Source organism: Pteropus medius, unplaced genomic scaffold, assembly GCF_902729225.1.
Source record: "Pteropus medius unplaced genomic scaffold, Ma_sr-lr_union100, whole genome shotgun sequence".
Taxonomy (NCBI): Eukaryota; Metazoa; Chordata; class Mammalia; order Chiroptera; family Pteropodidae; genus Pteropus; species Pteropus medius.
Genome location: NW_024342467.1, coordinates 8,015,528 through 8,034,421, shown reverse-complemented (window position 1 = coordinate 8,034,421; position 18,894 = coordinate 8,015,528). Strand labels below are relative to the sequence as shown.

The 18,894-nt window shown below is 34.4% G+C and overlaps 1 protein-coding gene across 23 annotated transcripts in view; it reads right to left on the bottom strand.

Annotated features, from left to right (window-relative positions):
* Positions 1 to 18,894, bottom strand: part of HDAC9 (histone deacetylase 9) — an 829,181-nt gene that overhangs the window by 220,918 nt on the left and 589,369 nt on the right. For all 23 annotated transcript variants that reach the window (XM_039862468.1, XM_039862469.1, XM_039862470.1 and 20 more), the window contains 2 exons: positions 11,633 to 11,753; positions 7,071 to 7,120 (listed from right to left, as the gene is read on the bottom strand). In XM_039862468.1, coding sequence (XP_039718402.1) covers positions 7,071 to 7,120; positions 11,633 to 11,753 — 171 coding nt within the window. The remainder of the gene's footprint in view (positions 1 to 7,070; positions 7,121 to 11,632; positions 11,754 to 18,894) is intronic.

Here is an 18,894-nt window from a genome sequence, read left to right as displayed (position 1 = left end):
CATCAAAATGTAAGAGAAAAATTTGAGGCTAGAGATTGCTCTGTATGCAGCACATAGGAGTCTCTCAATACATTTATTTAATGTATAATGGATGGATGTTGAAGTGTCTAAGGGAGAAGCAACAGGTAGAGTAAAAAAAGTACTCTTTAGTAGCAAAGAATTTCACTATTTGCAAGCTTTTTTTTTATTTCTTTGAATGATCATATTTTGAACTGATATACGATCATTTTGAGAAGTCTTTACAGATCGGTATTAAGGATATGTACATATGTGTCCACAGTAAATATTCATAGAGACCATGTATATATATTATTTAGAATATGGTAACAGAATTAACCAAGTGATCTTGGACGTATATCATTCTAAATGTATTATTAGTATTTTAAGAGTCTCATTAATCTTCATAAAAACAATGAATGGTTCAGTGTGTGCTTTGTTTCTAAGATAAGTGAGTCATTGGTTAGCATTTAAAGTCCTTTCTTTTTATTATTTAATATTTAAAAATAAGACATTGCATAGTCATAATGATGCTGCTGGCCTAGGAGTCAGGAGCTATGGGTTCTACTTGGGGGGTTGGAGTGATCGATTAATTCCTAGGGACCCTGCTGTGAACTGCCTGCTATGTCTCAAGCATTTAGTAAACTTAGTTTTGGATTTTGAAAGAAAAGCAATTATTTGAGAATTTAGTAGGTATGCATTACTAAATTTTCTTTCAAAATATTTCACAATGACAAAACCAATAATGACATGACAAAACTATGCATTGGATATTAGTTTGTTACAAGAATGAATATTTGGATCTGGAACTATTTAGAAATATGACAAAGGGGAAATGTAAGTGTAGTATTTTCACATTAAAATAAAAGACTGAGGTGGGGCTGGATTTAGCTGCATTTCAGGCTGCAGAATGTAGAAGCTGTCTCAAGATTCCTTTATTTAGGTAGTTCCATTTTCTTTGTTAACTCTAACTTTTTGTTTGACCTAAGGCTTTATGTTTTCTTGAAGTGGCAATCAGCAGATGGTTGTATATTCAAATTTACCAAGTTTGTTATAATTTCTGAGTTTTTCTTTCATAGACCCATAGATTTCCTGAGTTAGGTAGAAGCTTAAAATTCCTCAAATCCATTTACCTTCAGCAACTAATCGCTTCAGAATCTAAAGTACAATTTCTTCTTTTCTGAATGTTTATAATCAAGACACACAGAAAAGAGAAAAATAATAGAATAAGAAATTCCAGAAATGGATATGCTTTCTTTTCCCCTGCTATTGACATTACTTTGGTTGATATAGTTGCATATATATATATATATATATATATTTTTTTTTTTTTACAGATATTGTGGTCCTGAGAATGTAGAAACCACATGCGTAAAGCTTTGATGATAATTTCATTTTGACAACAGAAGAATTTCAATAGCTTTGTTATAATCATGTTTATTTTCAATAAGAAAATGAAGATGAAATTTCAGAATGCATCCTGTTGTCCTTAGCCATAATGTCGAAGCAACCAAAGGAATTTAATTGCAGATGGGATGCTATGGCTAAGTGAATTAAGGAGGAAGTCAAGGTTTTCATTTCTAATTTTCCTCTTTTCTGCAATGGACATCAGACACTTAAAGATTCTATAAAGTTTTGCATTTTATAGTAAACACAGAGTAACATACATGTTTGTCTCTATGGGGAGTGTTGCCTACATCCCTGCAACTATTATCAAGTACACACAATTAGCAAAATCTATGCAATACTGGAAACTTGCTTTGTTATTTAGAAGGAATTCCCTGGCTAGCATAACATTTTGTACTATATTTTCCAAGTCTGGGGCAACATGATCTTTTTTTATAGAATCCATAGTAGGAAACAAAATTCCCAAACAATTTTATTATGGTAGCTTATCTGTTTGACTTTTTCCAGGTGCCATGGGGGTGTTCTTGCTAGTATTATTTGCATCAAGTTTAAATCTAATGAAAATCCAAATACAATTATGAAGGAGAGATGAGGAAAAGAGAGATTCCAACTCAGGGTGGCTCCTCTTATTGTGCTGGAGGGAAAAGGACTGTGATATATCTTTGATAGCAGCGGTGGAGGAAATGAAGCCCTGATTGCGAGCCAGGTTTGAGCTGAACATTAATATGAGGGTAATGAACATTATCCTGATTATTGCATGTGAGAAACAGATGCCACCACCTCCTCTTTCTGTGGCGGTAACAAAAGGCTCTGTGCCTGCTCACGAAAAATGGGTGGGAATAACACATGCTGCATATAGTTATGATAAAAGGAAGGGGTTCCTGAGTTGATATCAAAATTTTAGGACCACCCAAATTTTGGCACAGGCATTAAGTTTTGTTTTAGGATTTTCTGAAGAAACAAAATTCTCTATTAATCAGCAACTGCTTAGTGCGATTGTCAAAAATATGGTGAGCTATTATAGCCTGAACAGTTAATGCCTGGATGCTTCCCTCCACTCCTCACTCATAACTGCCCCCCAAACTCATACAAACACATTCATTCCTAGTTGCTCTTGAAGATTTAGCTTATGTCTGCTTGAGTAACCCCCATATAACCTCTCCTTTCTTTCTGTTCTGGAAGTCTCTGCCTCTGTGCTCCCATAGCACATTTATCCAAATCAACCCAATGAAAAGGCTATGAGCAACTGGGAAAATGGTCTTATCTTATTAGTCTTTGCACTCCTGCACCTTGTTGAACCACTGGCAACAAGTCTTATCTCGTTTTTCCTGCCTTTCACTCCTCTTATGATGGCATATGTTATGCCTTCTAAAATAATGCTTTTGTTTCCAAGAAAACCACTCTAAATAGCAGGAGAAACATGTATTAACCAAACTTATCTGTTACATTGAGTTTAACTGTATAGCCATGATTTGGTCATATAATAAATCATTCCCTGATATTATAATACAACAGAGAAAGTCAAAGCAGTCCTTTCAAAGGCTGGCCTCAAGAACTTTTTTTACTGTTATTGGGAAGAATGAATGTGGAGGACCAATGTGGTATATTAAATGAGAAAATAATATGAGGGTATAAATGTAGCGCAAAATAACAGAATTTTCTTCTGAATATATATATACGTATGTAATATTTTTATATATAAATTTTATATATCAGAAGGGAGAATTTACATTTTAAATCTGACAGAATGAAAGAAAATTTGAGACATTTCATCCAAACCTGCCTCCTGTATAGTGAGTATAGTTAATATGTAACTGAAATGTCTGCCGAAAACCTCAGAGCAATTGAAATGAGCCTTAAATTACCTCCCCACAATCACCTAATTCTTCTCCCCATCTCTCCCTCCCCAAATCACAGAAATGACATCCCTAACCCCCACAGTGTGTCAGAGTTAGCTATAATCAAATAGAATGTGGACAGAGTAAAGGTTTGTAATAAAAAGCCGGCTTCGTGTTCACAGATCGACTGACTTGCTGCTAGAGACAGTGCCTTGATTAAACCTCAGAGCCTCATTTTTGGCACATCTTTGACCAGTTAGGCTGGCCCAGATTCTGCCCATGCTCTGCAATTCCTCATTCCTCCCAGGGAATTGTTCTGCCTCTTCCACAGCTCCTCCTCCTCCAATCAAGGGGCTGACACTGCCCACTGACCACGTTTATTTTTCTGCCTTTTGGCACTAGGAGCTTGTCTGCTGTAGGATAAAAGTGGAATTCTCTGCTGTCTGCAAGGCTTTCCCCAGGGAACAGAGCATGAAACCCAAACTTATATATAAAATCATATCCTGTTTGCAAACATCATATTCCCTTTGCTTCTCACTAATCTGGTCCTGTAAACCCCAGCACAGCTTGAGAGCCCATTCCTCATCTAAACAAATGCCATAAGCCCCTTTATACTTTTACAACCATGTCAAAAAATAATATTGCCTGCCAATAGTGATGTGATTGGAGTTGCCTCCTCCGAGCCATAAAAGAAGTGCAGAGTCTGTTATCAATTTCTCTAAGTGTATCAGGGGAATTATGGGTCGATTCAGTTCCAAGTTATAAATGACAACTCAAAAGCCGCAGAAGTGTTTGAAGCTGGGAGCTGATGACGACATTATCATAAAAGCCTGCTCGTCCTTGCTTTTGTGGGGTTTTTTTTGTGGCCTATCAAGTGAAGAGGGAAAAATAAGGCTGAGAAATGACTTCAAGATTTCTTCACACAGCAGCAGGTCAGATGGCCAGGAAAATGATCACTATTTTTAGTGATATACACTGAGGAGTGAGAACTAAAGTGGTCGTGTACTGGCTTTTGTTTCCAGAGTCCCTTAATTATCTGTTTCACTATACGATAACCAAGGTCTGGGATTTGGTAAAATGCTCTTTTCAACTCATGCATTTTCTTAGAGTGCAATCACACAGTAATCAGAAATGAGTCATGCCATAGTAACTAAACAAAATGAGAAAAAAACACAAAGGAATTCGGAAACGTTGAGATTGTTGCTCAAAATGCAACTCAGGAGAGCACACTTTAAAGCATCTTAAGTACCATTTACCCACTGAGCTACATGGAGAACACTGCTGAATTATCACATGGAATTTTGGGGGAGATTTCTGATTTCATAATGTCCCAGGTAGTCTCCTCAAAATCCAATTAATCATAGGCCTTCAGTAGGTATATAATAAACTCATCTAGTAGGAAAGCATATATTCTAGATAACGAGTTTACTTTAACAATCGGGGAGCATTAAGTATTTTAGAGTTTAAATCAACGAGTCTACCTTAGATAATGTGAACCAGAAGAGTGCCTAAGACAAAAGCAATTTCAGTGGTTTCCACGCTCTCTAGGGTGTTCCCCTATTGCCAAGTTGGGCCACTCCAAGTTCATATTGGTATCTTTCATATACTTAATATGTATAAGACTGTGCTGGAGGCAAAAACTGAGACTAGTACAAATACGGAGGACCCAGAGTTTCTCTTAGGACTTATACCAAAACCAAAAATATTAGGGGTGAGATGGTACCTTAATATCTAAGAACACACTTTGGTTCCTGAAAAAAACAAAAGGACTGAATCAAACTAGTTCAATAGAGCATTCAACAGAAACAGCTTGCATGCATGCGTGTGCATGCACACACACATATGCACACTCTCTTACACTCACCTAGATTACATCAACACCACCAGAAGACCTATAGTCCAATTTGATAGAGCTGCCTCTCTCCAGCCTTTTCCAGCATTAATGGAATCAAGCTAATCCAGTCTTTGTTCTCCTGCCTCCTTGCCCAAGCTAGATTTAATTACCATCACTGATGCCACCATTTGGATTAGGTCGGTGTTTGAGGATGCTATTAAGAATCTGACATGACTCCCCATGTCAGAAGTAGCAGACATGATTTATTGGGCACTTCTAAGAGTTTACTAGAGCAGTTCTGGTTAACGATAATAAAGTAACCTTACTATGGATTTAGAGCCATTGAGTAGGGTTACTCTGTGTTTAAAGATAGTGAATTATAGGCACAGCCCAGTTCAGAATTGGGAGGTGGGTTCTAGGGAGCTGTCTTTATTTCAACTCTGGGTCATGAACTGCATGTACTTGTAAATGAGTGGGAGTTTGATGACCACCATTCTTTCAACAGTGTTGATTTCCTCCCCATCACCATACCTACTAAGTAGTCCTTAGCTTTGTTTCATTCTTCACCTCATTTGCAGGTAATCAACCATTATTTTAAAATGGCCACTTGGGATGTTAGAAAATAAGCTCAAAGCCAATGAAACCCATTTTAAAAGTCACTTTGTCTTCTGCCTTCTAGAATGGTATTGCAAGCTCATGGTTTCGCAGGAAGTTTGCTAAAAATTAACAAGGATTATGTGGGGCGGTGACTGTCCTCTGCTGGGGGTCACAAAGCAAAGCTCACTGGTGGGCTGACACAAAGGGGACCACGACACTAGCCATGTGGCTGCATTGCTAGGCTCCAGGGACTGTGGACATCCTGCTGAAGATGGAAGTGGCAGAAGGACCTAACATGCTCTTTGGGAACTCCCCTACATGAGCGCACACACCAACCTCGTATTTTCAGTCTCTCACCCTTCACCTTGTGACTTCAGGAAAATAACCTCACTTCAGGTTCTCATCTGCAAAATGCTGTTAATAATAATGACTATTTTACCAAGTTGTTATGAGCTTCTGTCGTACGCTGGTAAACTGTGTGGTCCAAACAGATGTTGGTTGTAGTTGCCTTTCTTATTTCTAGTGGGCAGACTCAGGTGAAGGAATAGAAAGATTATCCTTGATAAAGCCAGCATCACTAAAATGAAAGAATTAGCTTAAAATATACGGGAATTCCCCGTGTAAAATTTATTTATAGCAAAATTTTGCCTAACCATGACATGCACAGGACTAATTTCGTTCTTTCCCTTCAATATCCAAGAAACCTAATTGACTCAAATTCCTTAGTCCTTGGAAACCTGATCTAGAATTATGTTGTCGCTTATGTGACTTAGCACTTAGTTCTGTGGATGACATTTTATTACTGGTAAGGGTTAACTTTAAATAGATTGCAGGCTATATAGAATGTTCTTATCATCCACAAAAATGTAGACATTTTTCTTCATATGTTGCTGGATTTGAACAAATTTATCCTTGCAATGTGGTATAAATACCTTGGGTCAAAAGGCTTTCTTAATTATCAAAGACAAAATGGCCTCAGGGGGTTCACAAACAAAACATCCCACAGTGCAAGGCGCTTTATGAAGTTTATACCGTTTTCCTCAGTATTGCTCTATTGAAAATTAAAATCTGCTACAAACCTGTGTGTTAAACTCTCTCATATGCCTAGCAAAGCCAGCTTTGTGAACATGTGACTTGTACAGTCACACAGGACTTTACAGTTTGATGAGCCCTATATTTGGTTTAATTCACTATTGTTACCATCTTGAAATTCTTAATTTTCAAACAAGCAGATCTGCATTCTCATTTGGCACTGAGCCCTACAAATTATGTAGCCAGTCCTGAAGTCTAGCATAACCTTTACTAAGAAAGAGCCTTAAACATAATCGAACAGATAAATCAAAGGAAATATTTTTGGAACTTTGTTATTTAAGAGCATTAAACAAACTCATACTTACCCCAAGTCCACCACAAGGTAATGAAGAAAAAATCTTTTGAGAGGCATCACCTACACAATAAGAAGATATGAACGAATATATAAATTGGGAATATAATTATAGATTTTTACGTTTTAAATATTAATATTACTAAAAACTATCGGTTTTGATAAGTGTTTACTCTTCATTGTTTATTGTGACAATTTATGTTACATGGCATTTATCATTTAACTCAGGAGGAAATTGATCAAATTTTAGATTGGTAAGAGCTAAAAGCAAATGAATAAAAATATTACATGTAGAGTCTTTTGCCTACATGCACAAATATCTATGAAATTTGAGTCTCAAGATTTGTTTAACTGGTCTACACATCATATAATATATAACAGTATCTTTTTTATGTATAATTTATTATGAATAACTCAGCTATTCACTGAGTATATCCCTCTAATACAATATTTCAAATCGCAATATTTATTGAATATAGTCATTTTTTAAATGTTTCTAATATTAAAATGTCTATTCAGATATACAGATTTATTTTCAATTTCTACTTCTAGCTAAGGCCAAACATAATATAAGCCTCTCAGATATTCACAATTGTTTAAACAAGCAAGTCATGACATACTAAAGAGGATAACACTATTTGGGAATCTATATAATGTAAATATAAATATATATTCTTTAAAACATATGCCAAAATCTTACTTGTGACTATCTCTTAGAATTGATATTTCATGGAATTTTTCATCATTTTGTTTACCTGCACTTTTATTTTCCACATTATCTACGACATGAATAGAGAAAACAAAAATAACTAACTACTCCTAAACCTCTAAGACTAAACTCTACCTTACAGAGTAATTAAAGGGAAAGGCAGTGGGCAGTTCCATATCATAGTCAAAAAGCTCTGAAGTGATTCAAATGGGTCACTCAGGAGATCAGTGGTAGTAACAGGTTCGAACCTCCATTTCACCTGTCCCAAATCATTTGTCCTATTGATGATCAATGAAATAATGAAAACTGAAAACAGGTTTGTGGTGGAATTCACATACCATGCTAGTAAAAGACTAAATAGATTTTAAGGTCATAGAAAAAAGTTTATTTTGAAAACAATAAATGTATTAGTTTTTTTTCAGATGCAATTGCTAACAAATGGAAAATGATAAAAATTTAAGTACAAATGAAAAAATAAGATGATTATATATAAGGAAATTCATGAGAAAACAGGTAAGTCAACAACAACTAAAATCGTGTCAGGGAAATATATGAAAACTGAAATACTGACATCACTAAAGGATATATAAAAAATTTATGGACAGTTTGGGGAGGGGTAAAGTTTTCTTCAGTTGTTGCTCATAACAAAGATATTACTGTCTTATTGAATATTTTGCTAGGCTGTGTTCATATGTCATATACGAAATTAAAATATATAATATTGTATATTTTAATCTCTGAATTCTTCTTTCTCTAGTTAGTGAAAAAGGATAAATATTACAATGGAATAAAGTAAAAAAAAAATTTTAAACTCTAAGAGAATAAGGAAAATAAATAATGTGTTGCTTAAGAATTATATTTAGTAATGTTTACATAATACAAATGAGCCAAATAATCAATAATTTAAATTTAGTAGTGTGTAAAAAATTTTAATTCACTGAATTGACTGCATTTAATTTTATATATATATAATATATATATATTATATATATATATATATTATATTGCCTTATCCATAAACTGAAATCTGGCAAGCTACAAGATAATGAAAACTGGTAGTAAGAATGACAGGAATATTAATGCTAAGGAAAATCTCGTACCAGAAATAATTGGAAAGAATGTTTCTAAAGTGTCACCTTACTGGGTCTAGAGTATTTAAAGAGATAAATGGTACTCATTTTCAAATGTAATTATTTTATAAGCTATAGATATCTTTCAAGATACAAAGACTGATAGGTCTGGTCATAATAAACTTTTATTTAAATTCTTCCTCCTAACTCCAGAATGTAACTATCAAGAGTAGTACTATCAATCCAACTCAGAAATTTCATACAACTGAATGAATTTAAATGTAATGTTGTGTGCGCACTGATACCCTCCTCTACTCCTTCCCGCAATCTGTGTCGCGGGAAACGCGGGAGGAAAAGAAATCTAGGGGAGTGGAAGAAAATGATAAAGAGAAATATCTTGACGGCTATCAATTTCTATACATTTATACATGGCAGTGTCAATCTAGTTTTTTAAATATAAATAAAAAACAAGAATTCAAATTTCATAAAGAACAAAAAATGTATGAAAAGTTAAAAGAATGGGATTATTCACTTAGAACTTGAATGAGGAAAATCTGCTAAGTTTCTGGATTCGCATGAGAAATTGAAGTAGTTCAGAAGTATTGTCAATGTCGAATTTCATACTTGACATCAAGACCTAACAATGCAATATCCTTGTTTATCTTTACTCATGTAGCCTGCACACAATTTGAAATTATCACACTGATCCCTGAGAGGTGCCTATGGAACTCTACCTATGTATCTAATTCTAAAATCATCAATTATATGAGTATTAGCCACAATAAATACTCAAAAGGAATGCGATAAGTGGCCAATTTATGTGGATTAAAACTTTAAAAATTAAATTATTGTTACTTGGCGTTTTCATCGCATACATACGTACATGAAAAAGATTGTCCAAGGTCTAAGTTATACACTAGAATTTATTTTTAAATCATGAAATTTTTAAATGATACATATGTTGACTCTTGAGAAAATAGGTTTTGTTCGAATGTCAAATTTCATTTAAAAAAAAAGATGACATTGCAAAGTTTCATAAGTAGTTTGAAGTTGTCAAAGTTTAAATAAACTTCATTTCTTTTACAAATATGTCTTTTCTCTTAAAATGTGGAATAATGGTTGTTTTGGAACAACTCTCAAACACTTACCTTTAAGTTCATCCCAATTAAATCCAAAATACCTAGATTTATGCCTAGGCTGAGATCATATTTTTTTAAAAATAGAGAAGATTTGCTACTTGTTTTCTCTTAACTAAATTAAAAATAATAATAATCAAAATTCACATAGCCTTCTATTTTTAAAAGTGTATTTTGACCTCATAAAACTGTGAAAGTTAACATCTAGTTTACTTCATCTTTGGTTACACTGTGTGGGATTATTAATCATGTTAAAACAAAGACAGTCATTGTATAGTATCCACAAAAATTGAAGTACTTTATGCAGAATCTACATGTGCAGAGACTGATTTCTTCAACAGAAAGAAGAAAAAAATAGAGTATATATGTTTAGATTGACATATTTGCCTTTATATTAACATATAGATTTAACTCTGGTTTTCATCATTAAATTTTAATAACGTTTTCTAAAAATTAAGTAATCTTTATGTATTCTACTTTCCGTCAGTTTCTTCCCAAGCTATCATTACATCCCTTGCATGCATGTGTGCATACATACATTCACCTGTATGCCTTCACTTCATTAATCGAAGGATGCCTGCCACTCCTTTTAAAAAGCCGTATTATAAGTGTATTATGGGGGACTCTTAATTTCCCCTTATTATTGCTTTCCAAGATGCCTGCCTATTACATGTCACATACTTGCTTTTGAATTGTTTAGGACCAGTTAACATAAAATCACTTTAAATATTGTTGAATTAAGGGAGAGAGTCCAGTGATTTGGAACTGACGAAACAGGTTTATTTGAAAGAAAGGGACTAGAAAAAGTCCTAAAATGCCTTTCTTTAGTTAACATACTTAAAATAATATCATTTCAGTATATAGTACCATGTCATGTATTGTTATTCCACTATAAAAGATTAAAGTAAATACAATAGAATTGTTTCAGCTAAGAATAAAGTTTTGTAACAAACTTTTTCTAAAATCTGTTATTTCTATCTTTCATATAAAGTTTATATAAAGTTGTGCAACATTAATTTTATTTTAAAATCTGATGGCAGAGGTTTGAAAAATCATACATTAGCTAAAAATTATGTCTATTAGTTTTCTACTTCTGCCATCTACTTTACTATTTAATTCCAGTTAAGGTATGCATTAAAAAGATTATATTAAGATTTAAAATATAATCTTACTATAAAATATAGTATTCTAGGGACAGTTATAGGAGTTTTCACTTAAAATAAGTTGTATTATGCCCCCTGTCTATTGAGGTCATGGGAAAAAAAACTGAACAACACAAAACAAATGGAAAAGGTGAAAATAAATTTACATAAAGAATGTGAAAAACTTCTTTCATTTAGTTTAAAAATGTAAGCAAACAAACTCTGCAATGCATTTATTCCTGTATGCTAAAACACAATGAACAAATGCTATTCAAATAAATGTTAATTTAAAAATAAACATCATGAAACTTTTATGGTCATTTTTTCAATTTTTCTAATGCAAGATTTTCTTAATCTACATTGGCTTCCATTGTAAACAACTCATTCCACAGAGCAATGCTGATGGAAAAGCTGATTTTTTGTCACACTGCTTGCCAAGTATTTTGAACTGACACCAGCATTGACTAATGACAGTGCTGGAATGTGCTGTTCTCAGTAAAATGGAGGCCCATACAGACCTAGGAGTGTCCTGGGGTCCAGCTTCTGTCCGTCCAGGGGGTTGGTGCCATACAACAGTGAGTGATGTTCAGAATGAACAAGTTGTATTTCCTCCAGGCTGGCTTTTCGACCTTGAATTCGCTGAAAGAAAACAGCAGAAGCTTACAATACTCTACTGACAACATTTAGAAGAAACTAAAGCCCCAAGTCACATTTAAGATGATTAATAATGGGCTGAGTTTTATCATGTAGGAATGTGACACCGATTTGCTTAGTAAAGTACCATACGAATATTTGAAAAATGAATGCGTGCATTTCAGAACCAATGCATTGCTTATGCCTAAATGGGCAATTGACATAAAGCATATTCTTCTTTGGCATAAAAAAGAAATTTATACCAAATAAATTAATAGTTAACTCCTTTGGGAAAGTACCAGCTTAGAAACAACTATGGTCTACTGTTTAGCTGAGACTTAATTCATTGAAATCTTATTTTACACTTATCTGGAGAAGTTGTTTCTTAATGGGCTTAAGGAAGTACCAATACATTTTAATGTATTTGATTATAACAAATATCTGATCATTTCATGTGTGTGCATCTCATAGTAGTGTTAATCTAGACCAATGTTACTCAAAGTATGTCCCACGGGATCAGTAACAGTTCTGAAACTGTTTATGAATGCTCTGTGATGAGGTCTGTACAGAAATTCAGAATACTTAGAAACTTTTATAGCAATTTGACAGAATATTTTTAAGTCTGTTGAATCTAATATAATCTTATATATCTTCAATTTAATTTCACTTTTGTAGTATTTCATTCTTAATATATTCTATGAAAGCGTTAGTAACAGAATGGAAATTAAACAGAAGCAATAACTGCTGTTCAACCAGAGATAGTTTGAGACACTCTAGAATCAGTCAATATTTTTATACACATGCGAGGCAGAGACTTTCACTTCGACTAAGAAAGGTCCTTCAACACAGATGAAACTGAATGTTAAGTCAAGCCTCAGTTAGTCAATATGCAAAGCGTTCTTTCTAGCCACTTTTCTCGGTTGGCACATCTGCGAAACTCAGTAAACATCATGTTGGTTTACGAAGTTAATTAGCCTTTAGGAAATTGCTGTGTTTCCTAAAACCACCAGAGAGTACTAATATTTCACTTAAAATATGTATTACAATAAAGTACCAGTAAGGTAATATTTAGTAGAGAACTATGCAGAGTGAAATTCAAAGAGAACCTGCACAGGGAATGGTGTCCTTTCATGTTCCTGACCATAAAATCACCAGCTGACATGGAAACATCAGGTGACAACAACACCTCTTGCGGGACACGACGATTCCATATTCACCCTCCTTAATTTAAGGTGATGCAGCTGCTGTTGATGTGTGGTTCACTGATGGAGCAGGCCAGGAAACCTTAATATACAGACACTTCCTAGGGGTTTACTGGGTAGAGGGCAGAGCTGTACTTGCCACTAAAAGCAAATCATGTAACAGTGAGAGAGCAGGAGACCTGAGGGATAAAAGAAAGGTAACAGGAGTGACGAAAAACAGAAACTCCTCGACAATGCGCCATTATGTGTCAAATAAACACATGCTTACGGGATTTTCTTTGTCATAGCACTAAAGTTCCCTCTTTTTTGACACCCAATTTACTTTTCTAGAAAAATAAAAATATGTTTTAGAGAAATTATTCCCAGTTAGATGTTAAATACTGAAATTAAATTGGGTAGGTAATGCTGAAGACTAAGGCAAACTTAATGATGGCCATCTGGTCAGCCATTGCTCTGATCGACAAAGGAACATGTTATTGACCTCGGTGTCTTGATGATAACCATTAAATTTGGAAATGTTTATAGAAATGTTTATAGAAGAAAAAGATGACAAGTAATGAGATAAAATTAGGAGGAGAAAGTTCAAAGTCAATATTAAAGGGAACATCTTAACTGTGAGATTTCAGCTGGTGTTAAATCCCCCAAGAAAAATAGTGGTAACCCCATGGTCTGAGTCATCTAAAACTGGAACGAGCGGAGAACACTGTAAATCAGATGAGACAATCAGTCCTACTCTGGCAGAACATTAAATACCATTAATAAGAAATATATCTTTATGTTTTCATAAACTAGTCACATATATTTTCAACCATACATTTCATGCTTGTCCCAACTCCTTTCTCATTCTCCTACAATCCTCCTAACATTCAGGCTGAACAATCAACCACACATTTGAAAAATAATCTAATAAGATTCAATTATTGACAGCAGTTGAAGAGCTGATAAATCAGATAAGGACACCTATCGAATCTCAGTCATTCCTTTATGTGATATCAGTTAAGTAACAGTAAGATAGAGCATCTGGCCCAGCCTTTTTAGCATTTATTTATTCTAAATAGTATTCCATTCTAGTTTATACTGTAGTCCTCTCTATCACTATTAAAATGTAATACAGTTCCTAAGTTTTCACTTCAATTTTTCTTTTTTCCTCCCTCTCTATTTCTTTTTGACTCCCAGGAAGTTTTCACGTGGGCTCTTTTTATCATTATAAAATATACTTATTTAAAAAATAATTACAGTAAATATAAGGAATATTTAACAATCATCTTCTGCTTCTATGGGTGCTAGAGAATAGAATTCACAAACAGGATATACATGTTTCTATAGAAAAAAACAGTGAACAAAACCAATTGAATATGAAATATGTTTCTACTTGGAAAAACAATCTGGAGAAAGCATATTTTGAGATTTACATCTCATAGAAGCAAAGCTACGTGAACTTGAAGGATGACTAAGCTAAAAATTCTGAAATGGCAACAGCTTTCCTTCTTTCTTAACTCACAGGATCTCCTGGAGTAGTTCCATCTTACCTCACTTTTATCAGAAGTCTTCAATTTGTCAATTTCATTTTTTCCTCTCAAACTGAGGTCTCCAAGAAGGTTCTCACTTTCTGGAATTATCATCAGTAATTTGTTATGTTATGAGTTAACGCTTAAATATAGATATTTTTATTTAATCCCTTCCCATATTTTCTATTTCCTGTGTACTCTTTATTCCTTCATTTCTCTCTCATGATGCTCTTTTGAGTCAAAGGTCAACAGCCATAATGAGTCACAAAATAGGATAAAGTGCTCTGATAATCATAATTTAGGGGGATACTGATTTCCGTTCTCAGAGATATTTAGTCTGCAGGATGTCTATCTAAAGTCATCTATGATTCTAACCAAAAGGATTTTTGAGAATTCTCAGTATATTTGGGAATGCCATGCATTTAAGATATGGTGTTCGTTTATGTATTTCTTGAGATCTCACTTGAGATTCAAATATAAGTCTTAAATACCGTGCTAATATAGGCCTAATAAAGGAATTGCATGGTTTTTCATGTTCTTAATAAAGAAACCCTGCAGTGAACGGGTCATTATTATATTTTCACTCTCTGTGATGTGCACTTGGGCATCTTCTTCCTTGAAAGTAGGAAAGGAACTAGTGTGCACTGAGTGCCTACTCTGTGATAAGCACTGATGAATATGATCTCTTTCAGTTCATAGCGTCAGTCTACATTCAGGTTTGAAGTCTGACTAAAGCTGTTTAAAATGACCATATCATTGAGTCTCACAACACACCATGGTTCTTTCCTAAAGAAATAGTCTTTCTGAAATAAAGCCCATTAATGCAACCTGATTATAGAAGGAATGTTCTGAACATGATCTACAAAGTCATACTGTGACAGGATAAAATGCAGCCTACCCACACCCACCCACACACAGAGCACACACGGTATAGATTCATGTTTTTTTTTTCCTGCCAAGGAGCAGGGAAAAAAGGAAACAGTTCTATTCCTTCCCCTCCTGTGTTCAAAGCCTGGATTGAGGCCAGTGTCCTAATCAGTTCTCATTGGCCCTGGAGGAATCAGAACCTTTTGTAAAATATAATAAAGGGCATAAAATCATGATAAAATGCATGAAAAAGCAATGCCTTTGGTTAGGGAACTAGAAATAATTTAGCAGAACAGATGGATTGCATTGGTTTGGTATTATTGAGGACATGAAAGGGCTCATTTTGTGGCAGTTCCAAACTAAGAGAAAATGTCCAACTTAACTTTGACAAGTCAAAGTACCTGCCTCTGCTGGAGGAGACCCCATTTTCTTTAATCATTTTCAAAGTGGTGACATATTAGGCAAGAATTTCCACTCCAATATCTCATTTTTTGAAAATAGTTCATCCAGTATCCCTAAATAGAGGATTTTTTTTCCCTACAAACATCCACAGGGCTGCAGACTTACAGAATTAAAGAATCGTAAGTGACTTATGAGTATCAAAGTTACTCTTTATTACAAATTCCATACTGAACATTTAATGAATCAGTTTGCAGCCTGTTCATTATTCTTGATATACTTTTCTCTCTTAAACAAATAAAAAATATGGTCTCCTGCTCATGCCCAAGTGTACCTACTGTTTTTTTTTTCAGATGTTATGACCAATTGCTTTTTCAAATTTTACGAGTTTCTATCTCCTCCCCCCAACTATAGTGTCACCTTCCATATATGCTTCGTCTTCTAAACACCTGTTCTTATAAAGAAAGGAGAGTGATAAAAGGATGCAGGCAGCCCAACAGGTCTTTGGTCCTTTCCGTTGGTCACATGGAAAGAAAGTAAACTGCGAGTCAGGTGCCCTGAGTTCTGGGCTCTGACTCTCATATGTCAACACACCCATAGCCGTTTCTTCATTTATAAACATAAGGAGGTTTAACCAAAATATTTCACCCTATCACCCCTAAAATAATAAGATTCTATGGGAAATAACCTTCTATATAAAAACTCAATAAAATATCTTTTATTTTGATTTATAGATTTGCCTTAGGCAAGCAAATATAATAACTGAAGTGATAAATTCCTATGGTTGAGGCAAGAGGGAAGATATGACCATGCAAATTTTCAAATGGATCTATTCTTTGAAGCTCATTTTATATGCTTAATTATAATTGAAAAATAAGAGTAATTTTTAAACTTGTATTCTTAGCTTGTGACTTCAAAATAATGAGTGCATTTCCCAATTTAAAATAATTTTTACGTTTGTAACTTATGAGTTAATGTCACCGTTGTTTCTCGGGTAATGCTTACTTCCGTTACTCTCCCATCTTCAAATATTTGACCCCATTCACCTGTTTGCCTCTACCTCATTAAGCTTATGAAGTTGAAATTTTACAAACTTAAGAAGTTGAATTTCTGTTGCAGTGATTTTTAACATTAGAATCAGCTGTGGAAATTTAAAAAGTATCAGTGCCTGGGTCCTACCTCCAGAACTTCGGACTAACTTTGTCTGGGTGCAGCCTGAGCATTCAGATACTTAGAACCACCCCGTGGATTCTACTGGGCAGCCTAGGTTGAGAACCACATGTTAGAGGGACCTGTCCATCCTTCCTGTTCTTGAGATACTGACATTGTACTGACCAACATTTGGGACTATAGTTAAATAGATGGCACAAAGAAGGATGAAAGTAAAAAAGGTCTACATGAATTTCAAAATGACAAGTTGAATGTCAGACTACTTGAATGTAAGACTGCTTGCTTGATTCAGTCATTACAATTTATTTAATAATGTTTCAGGGCATAGAGCAATTCTGAAAGCACTTCAGAAAAACAGCAAATCCCATTCAATAATAAAGTCTTGAGTGGTAAAAAGCATATGAACTACATATTTTTTTAAATTTCATTTCCACCCATTTTACATCATTATGGGTATGTTAAAAAGAAAAATTATCCCTTAGTATAACTGCTCAATTTTCACAATTTTTATGCATCTGAATCTCCTATATTGTAATTATTTTTTAAACAACTCAATAAATGAACATTTTGATGGTTTGGGTTAAAGCATTGCTTTTTAAATAATAATCACATACACAACAAATTTTGTCACAATAAATATTTTGCGTTACTTTAGCACTACGATTCTCAGATGGTTGAAAAACATAACTTCATTTTTGTTAATAAGCATTTTGTTAATAAGTTGCTATTTAAAGTTTTTTAAAATCCTGTAATACTTTACAAATGGACTCAGAAGGGCAGTGTATCTTATTTCCTGTTATTGGTTGTTTTCCACATTAATACTTCATTTTTTGCAGAAATAAAAATAAAAACAAAAAATTCCAAATCATCTAAATTCTGATTATAGGCTGCACAAGCATTTTTAATACATTCATCTACCTGGGTCCTTGCTACTGTGATATACAAATCTCTCTCAGAACGACACAATGTACCCTGGTATACTCATCGCCTCTAGATCATTCGTACTGCTTCCCAAGATTGCCATGTCCTTAGAGACAAGTCACAAGACTCCCTGTTTGAATTTCTTACTGCTTTGCAGTTAAATTGAAAGACACAAAGATCATTTTCTTTTTGCAAACTAAACAAAACAGTAAGCTGTTATGTGCTGCCATCTAGTTAGATTACTCTATAAAACAAATGTTTAATTGAATTTCCATTAACTTGCAGTATTCAGAGCTTTGTAGCCTTGATATCAGAAAATGTGTACATTCCAAAAGTATTTTTCCAACGGGTATTATATTCCTTTACTTAGATTTGCAAAAGATATTTTAAAATCACCTGTGTGTGTGCAGGGAAGTGTACTGGAGTCCCGATCCCTGAGCTCCTTGGCATCTTAAAATTTCACACTAAACCTGATCTCCACTTTTTTCATTGGAACTGCTGAGAAGTCCCAGAAGGGGCAACAGTAGCTTGGTTTTGTGTCCCAGAATTGTTTTGTAATTACTTTGTGTTGGCACTTGAACAAAAGAGTGAAACATTTCAGCACAGTATGTTGCTTATGGTTTTTACTTATGAATTAAGCGAAACGAAGTTATTCAATATTAGTCACAAAGAGGCAATGCAAATTCCACATAATGTATAATCCAACAAAAGCATTATAAAATGTTGTTATTCTCAAAACAAAAGTGAGAGCAAGCAAATGTCTGTGGGTGGCTTGGTAGGGCTGAGAGTCATGAGCACTTCTGGAAAAACAACTGCAACTGCATTTCTAACAGATGATAGGTCAATCTCTGCATTTTTTTAAGCACAGGAGAGCGCATTCTTTTTTTTTTCCAGGGGCACACACACTTTAGGAACTTGGCTACCTAATCAAAGTGCTTGTTCATGAAGAAGAGACCACATGACCCCTCTAGATCTATTTCCTACGGTGATAAGAAAGCTGCTGGTTTTGCTCTTTCCTCCCAACTCCTCCCAACCAAATCACTAAGCTAAGTATCAATGATTCAAAAGGGAAAACACTAA